Source organism: Dipteris shenzhenensis, chromosome 25 (genome assembly GCF_047967505.1).
Source record: "Dipteris shenzhenensis isolate YYH24624 ecotype China chromosome 25, Dip_SZ_1.0, whole genome shotgun sequence".
Taxonomy (NCBI): Eukaryota; Viridiplantae; Streptophyta; class Polypodiopsida; order Gleicheniales; family Dipteridaceae; genus Dipteris; species Dipteris shenzhenensis.
Window position 1 is genome coordinate 8,380,313 of NC_141620.1, and position 15,537 is coordinate 8,395,849.

Sequence of the window (15,537 nt, forward strand, 5' to 3'; positions counted from 1 at the left end):
TCTTCCCTCCCCCAAAAAGCAAAAATTTTATTTAAAAAAACTCAGATATTTTCAGCCTCTTTTAAGGACTCTCCACAGCCCTATTTTGGCTCATTCAAGCCCCATTTCAAAGCTTCTTTGACGACTTTTCTTTTGATCCTCTCCATCGACATTTTTGTGTTTTTCTCACACTATCTCAGGTACTCATTACAACAGGGTTTTGTTATCCATTTCTCCTAACCTACATTCAAGCTCCTCTCTCCAAGGCCAGTCACCATGGCACCGAAGCGTGTTCCTCGTGATATATTATTGCATGACATTGATGAGGCTGCTCAGTATGAGCAGATGCCTGCCACAGTGGTTGCATCCACTGGTGGTGCAGAGGTTCCTTCCACTCAGCCTCTCTCTCCTGCATCCCGGGAAGTGCAAGCAACGCAGACGCAGTTTCTAGATGCCCTTTCCTCTATGCTCCAGTTTGCTTTCCGCCAAATAGGACAAGAGTTCAGCCAACAGCTTACCACAGCCATGGCTATGCAAGATACCGCTCTTGTCCAGATGGGACAGCAGATTGGTCAGCAGATCACATCTACCATTGCTATGCAGGATAAGGGTAAGCAGCCCGCACCCCAGCAAGGGGACCACTCAGACAGTCGGGATGTTTTATCTGCTCCACGTAGGGGTTTTATGGCAGATGCCCGTCGTGCCTATGAGCATCAATCTTCTGGACCATTGCATGTACCTAGCATGGGGATTATCTAGACTTCGATGATGCATTTTCTGTGCCACAGAGCACTTTCTTGCATGATATCGGGCCATCTTTTAGCTCACAACTTTCTGCATCTATGCAAGCTGAGCCGTCTCTTGTGGGCCGACCCATTGGTGTGCATCCGTTAGTGCTCCTTTCACAGCACCAGTGAGTATGCTTGGAACTGGCTTTGGTTTATATGGCAGCCCACACCCCTGGGAGAGAGGTCAATCCTCTTCTCAGCCATTTTGGTATGCCATCATTCCGGAGAGATGCATTTGGCAGAGAGACCCAGCCCAGGGTTCATGCACCTATCACCTCGCCAGTGAGAACATATAGCCAGATGCAGCCAGTGCATCAGATGGCAGCAACTTCTACGCAGCACGGAGTTGGTGGTGGGCAGCAAGCCACTTTTGACAACATTTTGGCAGATTCTTTGCGTTCATCTACCTGAGACCATCAAACTTGAGATGCCCTTCTCCAATTATGTGAACCTCAAGCCTGATGATGCCCGCACTTCCGGAGGTTACACACACAAGAATTATGCAGCCAAGGATATCAAGGGCAAACTCACAGTGCATAAGTTTAAAGGGGACACTCGCACTCCCAATGAGTTGGAGGAGTGCCTCACGAAGCTGGAAGACTATTTCCACTTCTACCCCAAGTCTGAGGAGGAGCGCATCATTTTTGCAGATATGCATATGTAGGACTATGCCCACACATGGTGGCGATACATGAGGGATTCACCTCAGAGACCAACCACTTGGAGGGGTTTCAAAGAATTGATGGTCACTACATTTGTATCCCCACTTCTATTGGATCAATACTTGGTTGAATTTTATGCCTTGTCACACACCGGTATGGTCCAAGAGTACTTGCAGCGCTTTTGGAGGCTTCCCTATTTGTGCAGGACGTATCTGAAAAGGGGAAGCTGTTGCGTTTCATCCATGGGTTAAATTCTTCCCTCGCTACAGATGTGAAGGCACATAACCCTCAAACAATTGAGAGGGAAGCTCAGCTTGCAGAAGTATTCGAGCCTAAATATGCTAGCAAGCACAGAAATGCCATGGGCAGCTCGCATGCTACGGGGTATGACGCTGAGTCGAAGCCTAAGTTTGCTGAGTGGACTGACAAGAAATCTGCAGCAGCACCATTTCCTCGTTTTCCTACTATCTAGGGTAGTAAGATGCCGTATGCCAGGCCTTACAGGTATCCTAATGCCAAGTCTAGAGGCAAGCCTACCGCTGGAAATCATAAAACAGCATACACGGGCAATAATGGACAGCAGAAAGAAGGCCAACTTATGTTTTAAATGTGGCGAGAAATGGACTCCTGAGCACAGGAATATGTGCAAGATGCGCAACAGTGGTACTGCCAAGCTCAGCATGATAATTGACCTCTCAAATGACGAGGAATTGTTTGATGCCCCAAGTTCTTTGGGTATGTCTCAGGATGAGATGGCAAAAACACATGATGCAGATGAGGCTCCTGCCACTGAAGCCACAAAAGGCACTAGCTTTCCTTTTGATCCTAGTGGTGCTACTGCGCATGACACTCATGCTTCGCATTCGTATGAGATTCTACCCATCGGTGGCATGAGAGGTAGTAGGCCCAAACTCTTTTCTGTGGAGCATCACGATGCGATGCCTTTTTATGCACGTGAAGATGCACGTGGTGATGCTCCTGTGAACGAGGAGGACGTTCATTGGGATGCCCAGCCAACACATGCCTTGATGGGTGCCAAAAGTACTAATACTATCAGATTAACAGGAATGATTAATGGCAGGATTGTGCATGTGTTGGTGGACAACAATAGCACCCATAGTTTTGTTAACTGCAAGACCTTACAAAGGGTGGGACTGATTGCTACTGAGATAGACCATGGGCTGAGAGTAAAAGTGGCCAATGGACAGCATATGGTCAGTAGATCTTGTTGCCAAGATGCAAGGATTAAGTTCTCTGATGACTATACATTTGTAGGTGATCTCTTGGCACTTGACATGGGCCCAATAGATGTTCTCCTGGGCTGTGAATATGCAATCACTAGGCAAAATCAGCATGGATTTAAATGCCTTAACACTCAGCTTTGTCCACAGGGATGGATCAGTTACACTGCATGGTATTGCAGCTCCTAAATTGCAGGTCATTTCAGCAAGGCAGTTGGGCAGAGAGCTCAAGAGGGCCAGTTCCATATATGCATTAAATGTGTCAGTAACTGAGGGTGGCACTCCCCGTGTTGATGATTGTGATATGCAGAGATTGCTCTCAGAGTTTGCAGATGTGTTTGCTGATATGCCATCACAGTTGCCTCCGAGAAGAGATGTAGATCATGCCATAGTCCTGGAAACTGGCAGTAAACCAATCAATAAGGCCCCATACTGACTCTCTAAGGTAGAATGGGAGGAAGTGGCAACTCAAGTGAGGGACTTACTTCAGAAGAGTTTCATCACTCATAGCACTTCTCCTTTTGCATCCCTTGCACTCCCCGTGTTGATGATTGTGATATGCAGAGATTGCTCTCAGAGTTTGCAGATGTGTTTGCTGATATGCCATCACAGTTGCCTCCGAGAAGAGATGTAGATCATGCCATAGTCCTGGAAACTGGCAGTAAACCAATCAATAAGGCCCCATACCAACTCTCTAAGGTAGAACGGGAGGAAGTGGCAATTCAAGTGAGGGACTTACTTCATAAGAGTTTCATCACTCATAGCACTTCTCCTTTTGCATCCCTTGTGCTCCTAGTGAAGAAGAAGGACGGTTCTTACCGTATGTGCATTGACTACAGAGACTTGAATAAGGTCACCATCAAGAACAAGTTTACAATCCCCAGGATAGATGACCTGTTGGATGAACTCAACTGTATGAGTTCAAAGTGATGCCTTTTGGATTAACCAATGCACCAGCTACCTTCCAGGCACTCATGAACAAGATTTCGCAGCCTCTCCTTTTCAAATATGTGCTGGTATTTTTTTATGACATCCTCATTTACAGCAAGGATAAGCTCCTAGGAGCACATCAGACACATCAAGCAAGTGCTAGAAATTTTGAGGTTACATCAGCTTTATGCTAAAGCCAGCAAATGCACTTTTATGGCACAAGAAGTTGAGTATCTTGGTCACATTGTGAGCAAGGATGGCATTCGAGTGGATCTTGCAAAGGTGAAATGCATTGAGGATTGGCTGCAGCTACACAACCCTACTCAGTTGAGGGGATTTCTAGGTCTTGCTTCCTTCTACAGGCGCTTTATTCGCAAGTTTGCCAAGAGGGCAGCCCCTCTGACAGACCTTTTGAAGAAGGATGCTTTTATGTGGTCTACGAATGCACATCGCAGCTTTGAAGACCTGAAATTTGCCCTCAATCATGCTCTTGTGTTGGTATGTCCTGATTTTTCACGTACTTTCATTGTGGAGGCAGATGCCAGTGGCAAAGGATTAGGGGCTGTGCTAAGGCAGGAACACGGGGTAATTGCTTTTGAAAGCAGGAAATTGGATGCCAAGGAACTGGATTATCATGTGTACGATCAGGAGATGTTGACTATCCTCCATGCTTTTGAAAAATGGCACCACTACCTATACGGTAGCAAAATCAAGGTTAAGACAGATCATAGGGCACTCGGGTATTTCCTCACGCAGCCCAACTTGTCAATGAAGCAAAAGAGATGGCTGGCTAAGGTTCACTCTTATGGTTTCGACATTGAGTACAAGAAAGGGAAAGAAAACGTGATTGCGAATGCCCTATCCCGTATGTGGGCTTGCAGTTTGTCTGCCATTTCTACCATCTACTAGGAGTGGATTCACGGTATTCAGGAAGAATACATGCAGGATTTTAAAGCAGCTTCAATATTTGTGGGCCATCGAGCCAGGGGCATGCTGAATTTAAGCTGCATAATGGGCTGTTGTGGTGCAAGGACAGAATTTATTTGGTGCCAGATTCAAAGTACCGACTATTGGTCTTACAAGAAATGCACTCATCTCCTATGGCAAGACATGCGGGTATTACTAAGACATAAGAAAAGGTCAAACAGAGCTGTATCTGGGATGGCTTGTTAAGGGATTTAGTTAAATTTGTCAGTGAATGTTTGCCTTGCCAGCGCAATAAAGTGGACAGCCGGTTACCCGCGGGTCTCTTGCAGCCATTACCTATTCCAGAAGGCAAATGGACTCACATTGCTATGGATTTCATCACAGGGTTGCCATCCACAGAGCGGGGATGGGATAGCATTTTTGTGGTGGCTGACAGAATCACAAAGCAGATGCATCACAAGTTGCTTAGCAAATCATCGAGCATGTTTTTGAGCGTCATGGCTTCCCTCGGGAGATTGTCAGCGACAAAGATGCAAAATTTATGGGTCACTTTTGGCAGGAGTTATTTACAATAGTGGGTACTTCTCTTACACCTAGCACTGCTTACCAGTCAGAAAGGGTGAACAAATGGCTGGAGGAGTATTTGAGGCATTTCTATCATGACACACAGAAGTCTTGGGATAAGTGGTTGGCCCTAGCTGAATTTTGTTACAACAGTATCAAGCACATCTCTATTGGCATGAGCCCATTCGAGGCTATGTATGGATGCACATTGGGTATGCCATCTTAGTTGTAGACATGGCTGTAAAAAATCAGCAAGCAAGAAATGATTTGGAGAGTATGGATGCCCTTCTACAATTAGCTAAAAAGAACATGCAGGATGCCCAAGCCAAGCAGAAGAAGTATGCGGATGAACACGGGAGATATCTGTCTTTTGAAGAAGGGGATTATGTGCATTTACGCCTCCATAAGAACCGTTAAGCTTCGCTGAAAGGTAACAGCTTGCTCACAGGTATTACAGTCCCTACAAGATCATCCGCAAAGTTGGCGAGGTGGCATATGAGTTGGAGCTACCCAAAACCTCCAGGATTCATAATGTTTTCCATGTGTCCTTGCTGAAGCCACATGTCGGACAGCCTGTCTAAGTCCTTCCTGAGCTACCACCTATGGATGAGGAGGGCCACATACTCTATGTTCCGGAGCGCATCATGGGTTTCAAGGATCACGTATTCCGAAACAAAGTCTACTCTAGCTCCCCATGCCAAAATTCATTTTGATTCATTTAGCTGCTGCTCCTCCCCGCTCCCTTGCTGCACCCCCTCCTCAGCCCCTCCCTCCCTCTCTCCCTCGCCCTCAGCCCCTCGTCCTCCCCCTCCCTCCCTCCTCCTCCTCTCCCTCTCAGCCCGCCCCCTACCCTCTCACCCCACTCCCTCTCCTCTCCCTCTCAGCCCGCCCCCTCCCTGCCTCTTAGCCCGCCCTCTCCCTGCCTCTCCTTCCGCTCCCTTTCCTCTCCCTCTCAGCCCGTGACCTCCCTCCCTCTCAGCCCGCCCCCTCCCCTTCAGCCGCTCCTCTCTACCCCCTCCCTACCTCGCTTTCTACCACCTGCTCCCTTCCTCGCCTCCTACCCCCGCTCCATCCTCTCCTTCTACCCCACCCCCTCCCCGCTCCCTTCCTCCCCTCTTCTCCGCCCTCTACCTCCCCCTTGCCCCTCTCCCTTCCCTCCACCTCTACCCCACCCCCTTCTCCTACACCTTACCCTCCCCCCCTCTTGCCCGCTCCCTATCCCCCCCGCCTCTTGTGACGGTCTTGCAGTGATTAGAGAATTTAAGACAAAATCTAAAGACCCTCAATCTTAAACTGATGTAATGGCCACTCCATAGCCTAGTACTTAGTTCCTTTTATGTTTTATGTTCTATGTGTTTTGTTTTTTTGGAGGAATCTGATGATACTCCCAGGGAGGTTGCCTATGGCCCTTCTGTACTGATGTATAAGCAGGTCTCTTTTGTCCCATAGACCTTTTTAGGTCTCCAGTGGACATTAATAAACTTTCTTTCTTTCTTTCTTTCTTTCTCCTTGCTCTCCTCTTCTCCCTTCGCTTCTACCCCGCTCCCTAACCCCCGACTCAGCCTTCTCCTCTCCTGAGCTCTCTACTCTCCTTCCTGTCCCCCCCCTTCCTGTCTCCCCCTTCTTTCCTTCTCCCGCAGCGATTTTTGGAGCAGACGGAGCTTCAAAGGTATTCGAATCGGCCTCCTCACCTCGATTGGCGATGGATATTCCGTCAACCAATCCTACTCCACCTCCACCGGCCGCGGAAACCATTACTTTTTCTGAAGACGAGTTGCAGCAGCTCAAGAAGGACGTAGAGATTGAATGCTCTACAACGTTACTCGCACGCATCTTCGGGTCTCACCCTTCCAAATCCCAAGCCAGAGACTAGATGCTTGCGGCTCTCCCCCCCGACCTCACTCCACACCTTTTACATGTTCGTCTTCTGGGATGAGGTTTTTTCCAGGTTGTTTTTGACACTCCAGAGGTTGCGAGCACCGTGCTCAAAGCTGAATTTTTACAACAGGGACACAAGAAGATCTTCTTTGACGCCTTCGATATTGGTTTCGACCCAATGGAGGCAGATAAGGAAATCTTTTCGCTCTTCATCAGGTTTCCCGGGCTTCCCCAGGTTAACCATCGACTTCTTTCTGTTATTGGGGAGCATTTCGGCGCAATTGCTGAGATCCCACCCCTCCCTGGGTGGCCGTTGACTGCAGTAGAGGCAACCAAGGCTGATGGGGTACCTAGAGTTAGGATCCTCCGTAAGGATCCCAACCTCACGATGGACCATGTTATGATCCAGCGCCCTGATGGTTCCTTTTTTCGCCAGAGAGTAGAGATTCCAGACAGGCAGGACCAATGCGGATTTGCACGACCATTGGACACTTTGCCAGGGATTGCCCCAGGAAGAAGAAAAGGCCCAAGAAGCCCTCTGGTACAGCAACCGCCCCACGGCCTCGACAGAGGAGTGGTACAGGTCCACCACCTACTCCTCAGCCTCGACAGGGGGGTGGTACAGGTCCAGCACCTGCTCCTTGACCTCGACAGGGCGATCCTCCTCAAAGTGGTGGTACAACTCGCCAGAGTGCTCCTCATCAACTGAGCACTCCTTTGGTACCGCCACCTTCTACCTCTAATGCCTCCAGACCTGCAAGGGCACCTGTCGCATACCAGTGGGTTCTGGTTCGTGTGCAGATTTCACCTTCAGTTCACGAGGATACACTAGTGGACTATGTTTCACCTCGGGCTGTCCCTCCAATCTCACCTCACACAGTCTAAGACGCTTCAGCTTCGACCTCCTCTCCGGTTGTAGCTTCTCCCCTGGAACCAACGGTGTCAGACACTCTCCCCGAAGCAGTAGAGGCCTCCGTGGCCATGCAGACACACGATCGTCTAGAGCAGTCCTCACTTCTTTCCTTGGATGGGGGAAGCGGATGGTTTACACTATTGATCCTCTTCCCTCAGAAGGGATTCTTCGCACTCTGGTGTTTGGCCTGATTCACAAGAACTCATTTTCAGCTTTGGCAAATGCTTCAGATTTCCCAGAGGAGTTTGTGCCCTCTACTTTTGGTGAGCCAGTGATTGGGTTTCCTGTTAACAGGGCGTCAAGTGTCAGGGTTCTTTCCCTTGTTGGTTTTCTGCCACTTGGTTCCATTCCTCCCTCCTCGAGCAAGAGGTCTTTCCCTATTGAGGGGTTTGTTTCCGCCACTAGGTTGGTTAAGGTGTTCAACTCTACATCCTCCTGTCGATGAGGATTGTTAGCTGGAACTTACAGGGCCTAGGTGACGTCCCACATCGCTGCCGCAGATAGCTGATCCAAGATCAGCTTCATCCAGGTGTTACTGGGGGTTCCATTGATATCTTATTTATTCAGGAGCACAAACTGGATTCTAGAGATTGTGCCAAGTCAAGCAAGTTGCTTTCTGGTCATACATTTTGGTCGCCTATCTTGGGCACTAGGGGAGGCACTTCTATTTCAGTTTCACAGTCGGTTCTCCCCTTAATTGTTGGATACAAAGTCATTATCCCATCTAGGGCTCAGTGGATTATTCTCCTCATTGGAGGACGTAAGGTTGGTTTCCTTAACACGTATGCCTCCAACATTAGAGGGGAGGGTGTCATTATGTGGAAGAATTTGCTCTCCTAGGCTCCCATTGCGGATTCATGGGTGATTGTGGAGGTGACTTTAACATGATTGAGTTACCGTCATACAAAAAAGGGGGTAGAGAAGAAGGACTTCGCTCTTTGGAGAGAGCAGCTTGGGACGCCTTCCTTTTTCACTACTGGGGCAGAGATAATTGGATGGACGATGCCTTTCTTATTCAGTCATAGTCCCTCATGTTCTCTTGGTCGAACAGGAGGCAGCAGATGCCTATTCATGCACGCATTGATAGATTCTATGTAGATGATTGGGCACTAGACAGAGGTGGATCGGTATGCATTGCTGCTGGGGTTTCCACTTCAGATCACTTTCCTGTTGTGCTGGCTATCTCAGAGCCTCACTTGAGAGGCCGGTCTGCCAGCATCAGGATTCCAGATGCCTTGTACACAGAGGAGGACCTTACAGAGGCAGCCTTGCAGATACGAGTTTCTCATATCCAGGGTGGGCAGCCATCTCCATCACATGTAGCTGCTGCCCTTTCTGGTATTAGCGACTTCTACCACTCAGTTGCTTGTACCAGGAGACGAGATATTCTCAGACGTGAGATTGGTGTTCGCCAGCAGTTAGCAGCTTTGCAGAGGGAAGAGCAAAAACGGCCTTCAGATGCTTGGATTCAGGAGCGCCTTGCTGCAGCAAGGGCTCATCAACAAATATTGCTTGATCAGAGAGCAGAGTATGCCTTTCATGCACAGGAGTCCTTCTGGATTCAGATGGGTGGCAGAGCCAATAAACACTTTTTCTCTACTCTTGGCCCTAAACATAGTAGAGAGAGTGTATCCCAGCTTATTGACTCACATGGGGTTTTACAGACAGATCCAAATGACGTCATGCGCATAGCTTCAGATTTTTATGCCGCCCTTCTTACTGCAGATCCTGACACATTGGATAGAGAGGGTGCTAGACAGGTTATTTGGCAGCGCATCCTTTTGTTGGTGAAACTGGATATGCATGTTTTGCTTGATGCACCTTTCACCAACACAGAGTTCAGGACTGCACTTTCAGCCCTTCACAAGGGCAAGTACCCAGGTTCGGATGGCCTCACCCCTTCTTTTTTCATTGCATTTTGGGATATGATTGGAGACTACATTACATTAGCCCTGCAGGGCATTTGGGACTCTGGCAAGATGCCCGGGTCGCTCACAGAGGGTCTCATCCACCTTATCCCGAAAGGAGGTTGCAGAAATTTAGTTGAATCCACGAGCCTTCCCAAACTCATCCTCTAAAAATACAACATAGAGCAGTTTCAATCTCACGATAGTCACTCATAAGATTGAAAACCATAAACTCCATCACGCATAGCAGGGACAAGCTACTATGACATCCCCACTAACGTCATCAATCCCCAACAATGGGTGTAGACTATAGTATAAACATATGCTCTCACACATACTTGAGCATCCATTTATATAAAGTCTTCGTACTGAGTTTCTGTCGGCACTCCGGAGGTGGAGGGCAGACTCAGCCATGACAAAGGCTCGCACTAAAGGAGAAGGCTAATCAAAAGGGAGGTGCCACACTAGCCTATACCCAAAGGTGTCCTTGTGCTGACACTTGTTGACACTGCAGGTTAGCATGGCAATAGAGGAGATCCTAGAAGCCCCAGGTTAGCGACACTAACCTGTTTGAAACAGTTTCACAAGCCTCACAACTTCTCTATGCAGCATATATCTAGAACGGAACTAAAGTTTTCACAAACAAATCATCAAACAAATTCCACAAAAAACCATTAGGAGGCTATGCGTGCAGTTACTTAAGAGCATACAAGCTCTCGCATGCAAAGGAAAAAGCCCACAAGCCTATAACTTTCAAAGTAGTTACATTCAACCTTGAAGGATAAGATACAAGCCTCGCGACTTCTCTATTGTGGAGTCTATTTTTGAACAGATTACAAGTTTTCAGAGACAAACCATCGACACAAATTGCATCAGAACAATTGCAAGACTGGTATGATCATATTTCTCTCACAACAGTGGTTAAAATTTTCAAGAATAATACATGTGGCTGCATTGAAACACTCAGGCGATCTGCCATGCCGAAAAGAAATTGTGCATGTTTTAAAACAAAGATAAAGGCTCTTATGCGTAATTCTATTGAGAAAACCGTCACCGTGATTGTTCCTCAGGGACTTATTAAAGCATTAACAGAAGTCAGAATCATGGGGTAAGGCTAACCGAAACATGAAAGATGGAGGCAGCACTCCCATCCATTGAAGAATAGGAGATCTCATAAGAGGCTGCTTCTTTATAATCTTAAATAATGCTGTGTGATAGGAGAATGCCACACTGGTCAAATCTTCAACATTATTTCCAAATCATCTTTCCAGGCGGAAGTCCTTAAAAACTCTGTGAAGCTCAATCTGTACTCCAAGCTGGTCATTGGACTGGTTTGTAAAATCTCCCAAGGTCACCGTGAGAGTTCACTTCACTGTGCTGCGAAAGATCAAGCAGAGAGGCCAAGTCACAGGAACTCCACATGACAAGTTTTATGGAAGGCCATCCATGCACAAGGTAAAAAGCTCTCGTTCCTTTGCAGTGTCACCTGGAACATTTTAAGTATATAGAAGAAATCATGGGAACCTTTGCACCCGACCTCAGTGTTCGTTCAGTGTTTCAGGCTCAACTCTAGAAGTTCAATAAAATAGAAAATAGACCAATTGGTTGCTAAAAGAGCACAAGCAGTCTGTTTTAGGCAGGACTTTGATGTGATGAACGTAATTGCCACGAAGAGCAGACTGCATGGACTTCACAGTGTAATGAGCAGACCACCCTGGCATTGATTAGAAGTGGAATCTAATAGCCACAACAGTCACATACCTCTGCTCGCTGAATTGCTCTATAGTTTGTCATTCTACTGGCAGCTTTATCTTGCAAATACACTCTTCAAAATTCACATGCATCATTGAGTGGCAGCTGTATACCTGTATTGAGCTGGATCCTCGTTGAGGGCCTCTATATAAGCTTTAAAAATGGATTCTCGATCCTGATTGCTTGGGTAACCATCCATAAGTTGGTCATAAACTGTGACAAAACCTAGGGCAAATACTGCGTCGTAGTGGTATGTTTGGTTATACCGCATCAAGTGTTGCTGCACAATAAGTTCCTGAATCACATTGTTGTAGATACTAGGAATTGGCTTCCGGAATTTGTTGAGAAATGCTGCCTTTGTTTCTGCAACCGTTGGCACACCTGAAAAATGTAGGGGAGGACTACTTTAATGTACCGCAGTCTCGTTAAAATACCCAAACTTCATAAGAAATCATGACTCCTGAATCTGTTGGTCCAGACTCCAAAATGCTTGAATATGTGCTGAATCATAGAGAAGGTTTTCAGTGGCAGTGAAGCATGTCGAAGATTTTTACATTAGCAAAAATGGAATCACAAGTTCTCAGCTCCAAATAACCGTCCAGGCCAAGGTGCTCACTCTTTTCTAAACAGAACGTGGGTAGGCCATCCAAATGAAGCATGTATACAAAGAACTCTATATATGTTGTGTTTAAATATCACGAGACATGCCAATAAACAAAAGCAAAAGCTAAGGAATGGGAAGACAGATGCAAGTCTGAGTGAAACGGATATCCCCATTTCCTTTCTTGACCAAGACAGTTCATTATGGGTGGCTTTTGAAGAAAACATTGAACGGATCGTACAGTCTCAATTAATTAGAATCTTTAAAAAACATATGCAGCAATTAATTCAACGACAGCCAGGCATCTATTGTGTCCCCTTATTCTGTAGCGGTAAAGGCAGCAGACAACATACAGCGCCGTATCAAGGACTACACCAAACGTGGCGCAAAACTGGACATCAAATTAGCATTACAACCCTGTCAGCGTCACTACGTATCCAAACCGGTGATACCACGTCGCATTTTTTACATTACCTGGTCGTCATTGCGCTTTCGATACTATAAAAAGCGCTGTCGTGTCGTGAAGAAACAAAACGGGAAAACCCATAGACACGGAAATTTGTAGTAGCTTTTATGCAAGCAAATGCTTTGAACATAAATTATTCCTACAAATTGCGCGGGTCTCCACTAAAGCAAAGATATCCTTTTTGATTCCTGAAACTTTATCGATACAATGGGTCGAGGGACAAAACCACGTCCGAGCGAGAAAACTTACTCTGTGCAGTTGCCATGCATCGTACAGCTCCCCGGGAGACAACCGCACGATCTTTGGCATGCACTGTACTGAGCAGCATTTCACTTTTACACCCGAGCCTCCATCTCGAGCCATCGACAGCAGCTGCAGCCGGAAGAGCTCCCCACAACAATCCCTTGCAATCCGCGGACTGCCCAGCTGTCTTCACAGAGAGGGATGAGAAGGACGCGAGAGCAGCCATTGGAAGCTTGGTTTGGTTGGTTTATTGGATGAAGAAAAGCAGATTCTCTCTCACAAGGAGATTGATATAACAGAAGCTGGATATGTATTCTTAATTAAAAGGAAAAAATTTCTGGAGGAAAAGAGACGGGACCAGAGAGAGGGGGACAGGGGCAAGGTAGGGAGCTATTAGCGGAGGGGGGGAAGAGCATATAAAAGGATAAGTTGAGAGGAAGGCAGAATTGTTTGATTTGATGATGACGTGGTGTGGTGAGTGGTGGTGTTGTTTCGAGAAGTAACGGGACCGTGGGGTTTGCCAAATTGCCTTATCCTATAAGGGGATGATGTGTCCGCCTAGTTGACCCTTGTACCACTTGCACATGCTTTGCCTTCAAACAGTAACCAAGGGGAATATCTAATTAATGAAGGTTGAACCAAATGGCAATCTTTGCGTACCCAAAATTTGTGAAATTTTTAAACACACTTAACCCCTTGATGGGTAGACTTAGAGGTGGCCACAATGCGATAGCATCTTGAGAGCACCACCCCGATTTAGAGGTTAAGAAGGTAATCAAATCGCATACATGGGGCAAATAGGTAAGCAACTTTGACACTAAGGGAAAGAAGGTTCAGTACGTTGCCTACAGTGCATCCTAACTTTGTTAGTTTAGTTTATAAATTAATATTTTATTTTATTTGTATATCTTAAAAAAAATGAGAGGCTTCTAGAAAAGACATGGTTATAATTTGAGAATCTATCCTTTTTTTCATTTGAAGACGTACAAAGCATAACAACTTGCATTCTCTAATTCTTCTCAAAAGATAAGGACCCCACTAGATTTATTTGGATGAGCCTTATGAATTTTATAACAACTTATGAATTTTCATGTGTAAGCATAAAATAGGACCAATAAAACTTAGCATGCTCTCATGATGCCTTTCGTCGATAAGTATCGCCCCCTTGAGTCGAATCAAGCCCTAACCATGTCTAAGGAAGTGTCACGCAAATTGCACAGAATTTGCATTGTCAGCTTGAATGATTCTGAGATGACTGTTAGCTAAGGCATTGATATTGATACCCAAAGCCAGATCCTCAAGTATCATTGACCCTAGTGGTCTTGTATATCTTGAGCAAAAAATGAGAAGCTTTTCAATCCATCGACAGCAATAAAAGGCCAGTACTACGTCTACTCTACGTCTATCAATGGACATTCAACTTGAAAATTCATGTAGAGAATATAATCGTTTGCAGGATTGTGGTTTTTAATGCTTTTGTTGGGCAAAGTGCCGAAGGAGGAAGATTTTTCACATTGGTTTATGCTAACATATCAAGGCAAGTGCTCACTTGTCGATTATCGATTTGTTGGTCGCAAGTTTTTTCGAACTCTAGTTAAGTTTATGGGTGAGCATGATTGGCTCATCTCTAGGGTTGTTGAAATTTGGTTTATGACATCCAATGGAGTGTATCCTTCACTCTCAAGGAAGTCCTCTAGCACAAATATCTAGTCTAGATACACTTTCCTAATATCAACGAACTTTTGGTTCGTGAGCTAGAAAAGATTAGTTTATTGTTGGGTAGAATCTTGTGCATCCCACCTATCCAGTTGAGAAAATCGTCACCTAAAGTTTGTATCTTGTGGGATAGAAGGAAGAAACCCCTAGAAGGTTTGGAGCTGATGTTTCCCAACAAGTCAAGTCTTTTTATTGAAATATGATTTGGGGTTTTTCGTTATGCTTGTTATCTTTGTAAAGGCTATGGCCATTTTGCAAGGGAGTGCCCTTCAAGATTTACCGCACGTAGTGGGATGCCTATGTATTCTACTGAGATGCATGTTGTAGAGAAGGACGACAAATAAAAACTATTGGCCTATGCAAATGGAGGATGCTAGTGGGAAGTGTATGCATGCACAGAACCAGAAGGAAGAGGTATCAAAGAAGAAAGATAGTAACAGTGGAATTTAAGCTTATATAAAAAAACGCTCAAAGCTTCTATCACCTCGAAAGACTCATCAATCAGAGAGTCGAGTGTGAGAGAGTTGAGCAATGGTAGCCAGCAATATTGATTGAGGTAGTTGGGAGAAAGTTGCTCATTTACAAACCACAGGCTAATGTAACACTCATGCATAAGGAGCCTCGATGTAAAGGTCGATCCTTTGGGAAATTTTGAAACTTAATCTAGTAGGCAATCTTAATCTATAGGCAAGCATGCAATGTCTCTAGGCGACTGGAACAATATTGCTAACCCCAAAGATGGCTCTCACAATGGTTTAGAGATGTTGATGCTGGAAGAGAAGCATCGGATAACTTTGTGAGTGCACATTCGTTGGTAGACTAGACAAGTTTTGATACGTTGGCAAAAATGGGGGAGGATTAACACAATCTAATGGAAATAAGTTGGACAAAAGTTGCATAATTGGCATAACTCAATTGGAATGGATACCCAAAAGATAGGAGGTTCCAAGCAATAGCGCATGCCTGTGGA

At 45.9% G+C, this 15,537-nt stretch overlaps 1 protein-coding gene across 1 annotated transcript in view; it reads right to left on the minus strand.

The window, feature by feature from the left end:
* PSB29 (photosystem II reaction center PSB29 protein) overlaps positions 1–13,339 on the minus strand; it is a 31,788-nt gene extending 18,449 nt beyond the window's left edge. The window contains exons 1-2 of the mRNA XM_087396819.1: positions 12,858–13,339; positions 11,655–11,922 (exon numbers count right to left, since the gene is read on the minus strand). Coding sequence (XP_087252945.1) covers positions 11,655–11,922; positions 12,858–13,077 — 488 coding nt within the window. The 5' untranslated portion in view covers positions 13,078–13,339. The remainder of the gene's footprint in view (positions 1–11,654; positions 11,923–12,857) is intronic.
* Between the last annotated feature and the right edge of the window lie 2,198 nt (positions 13,340–15,537).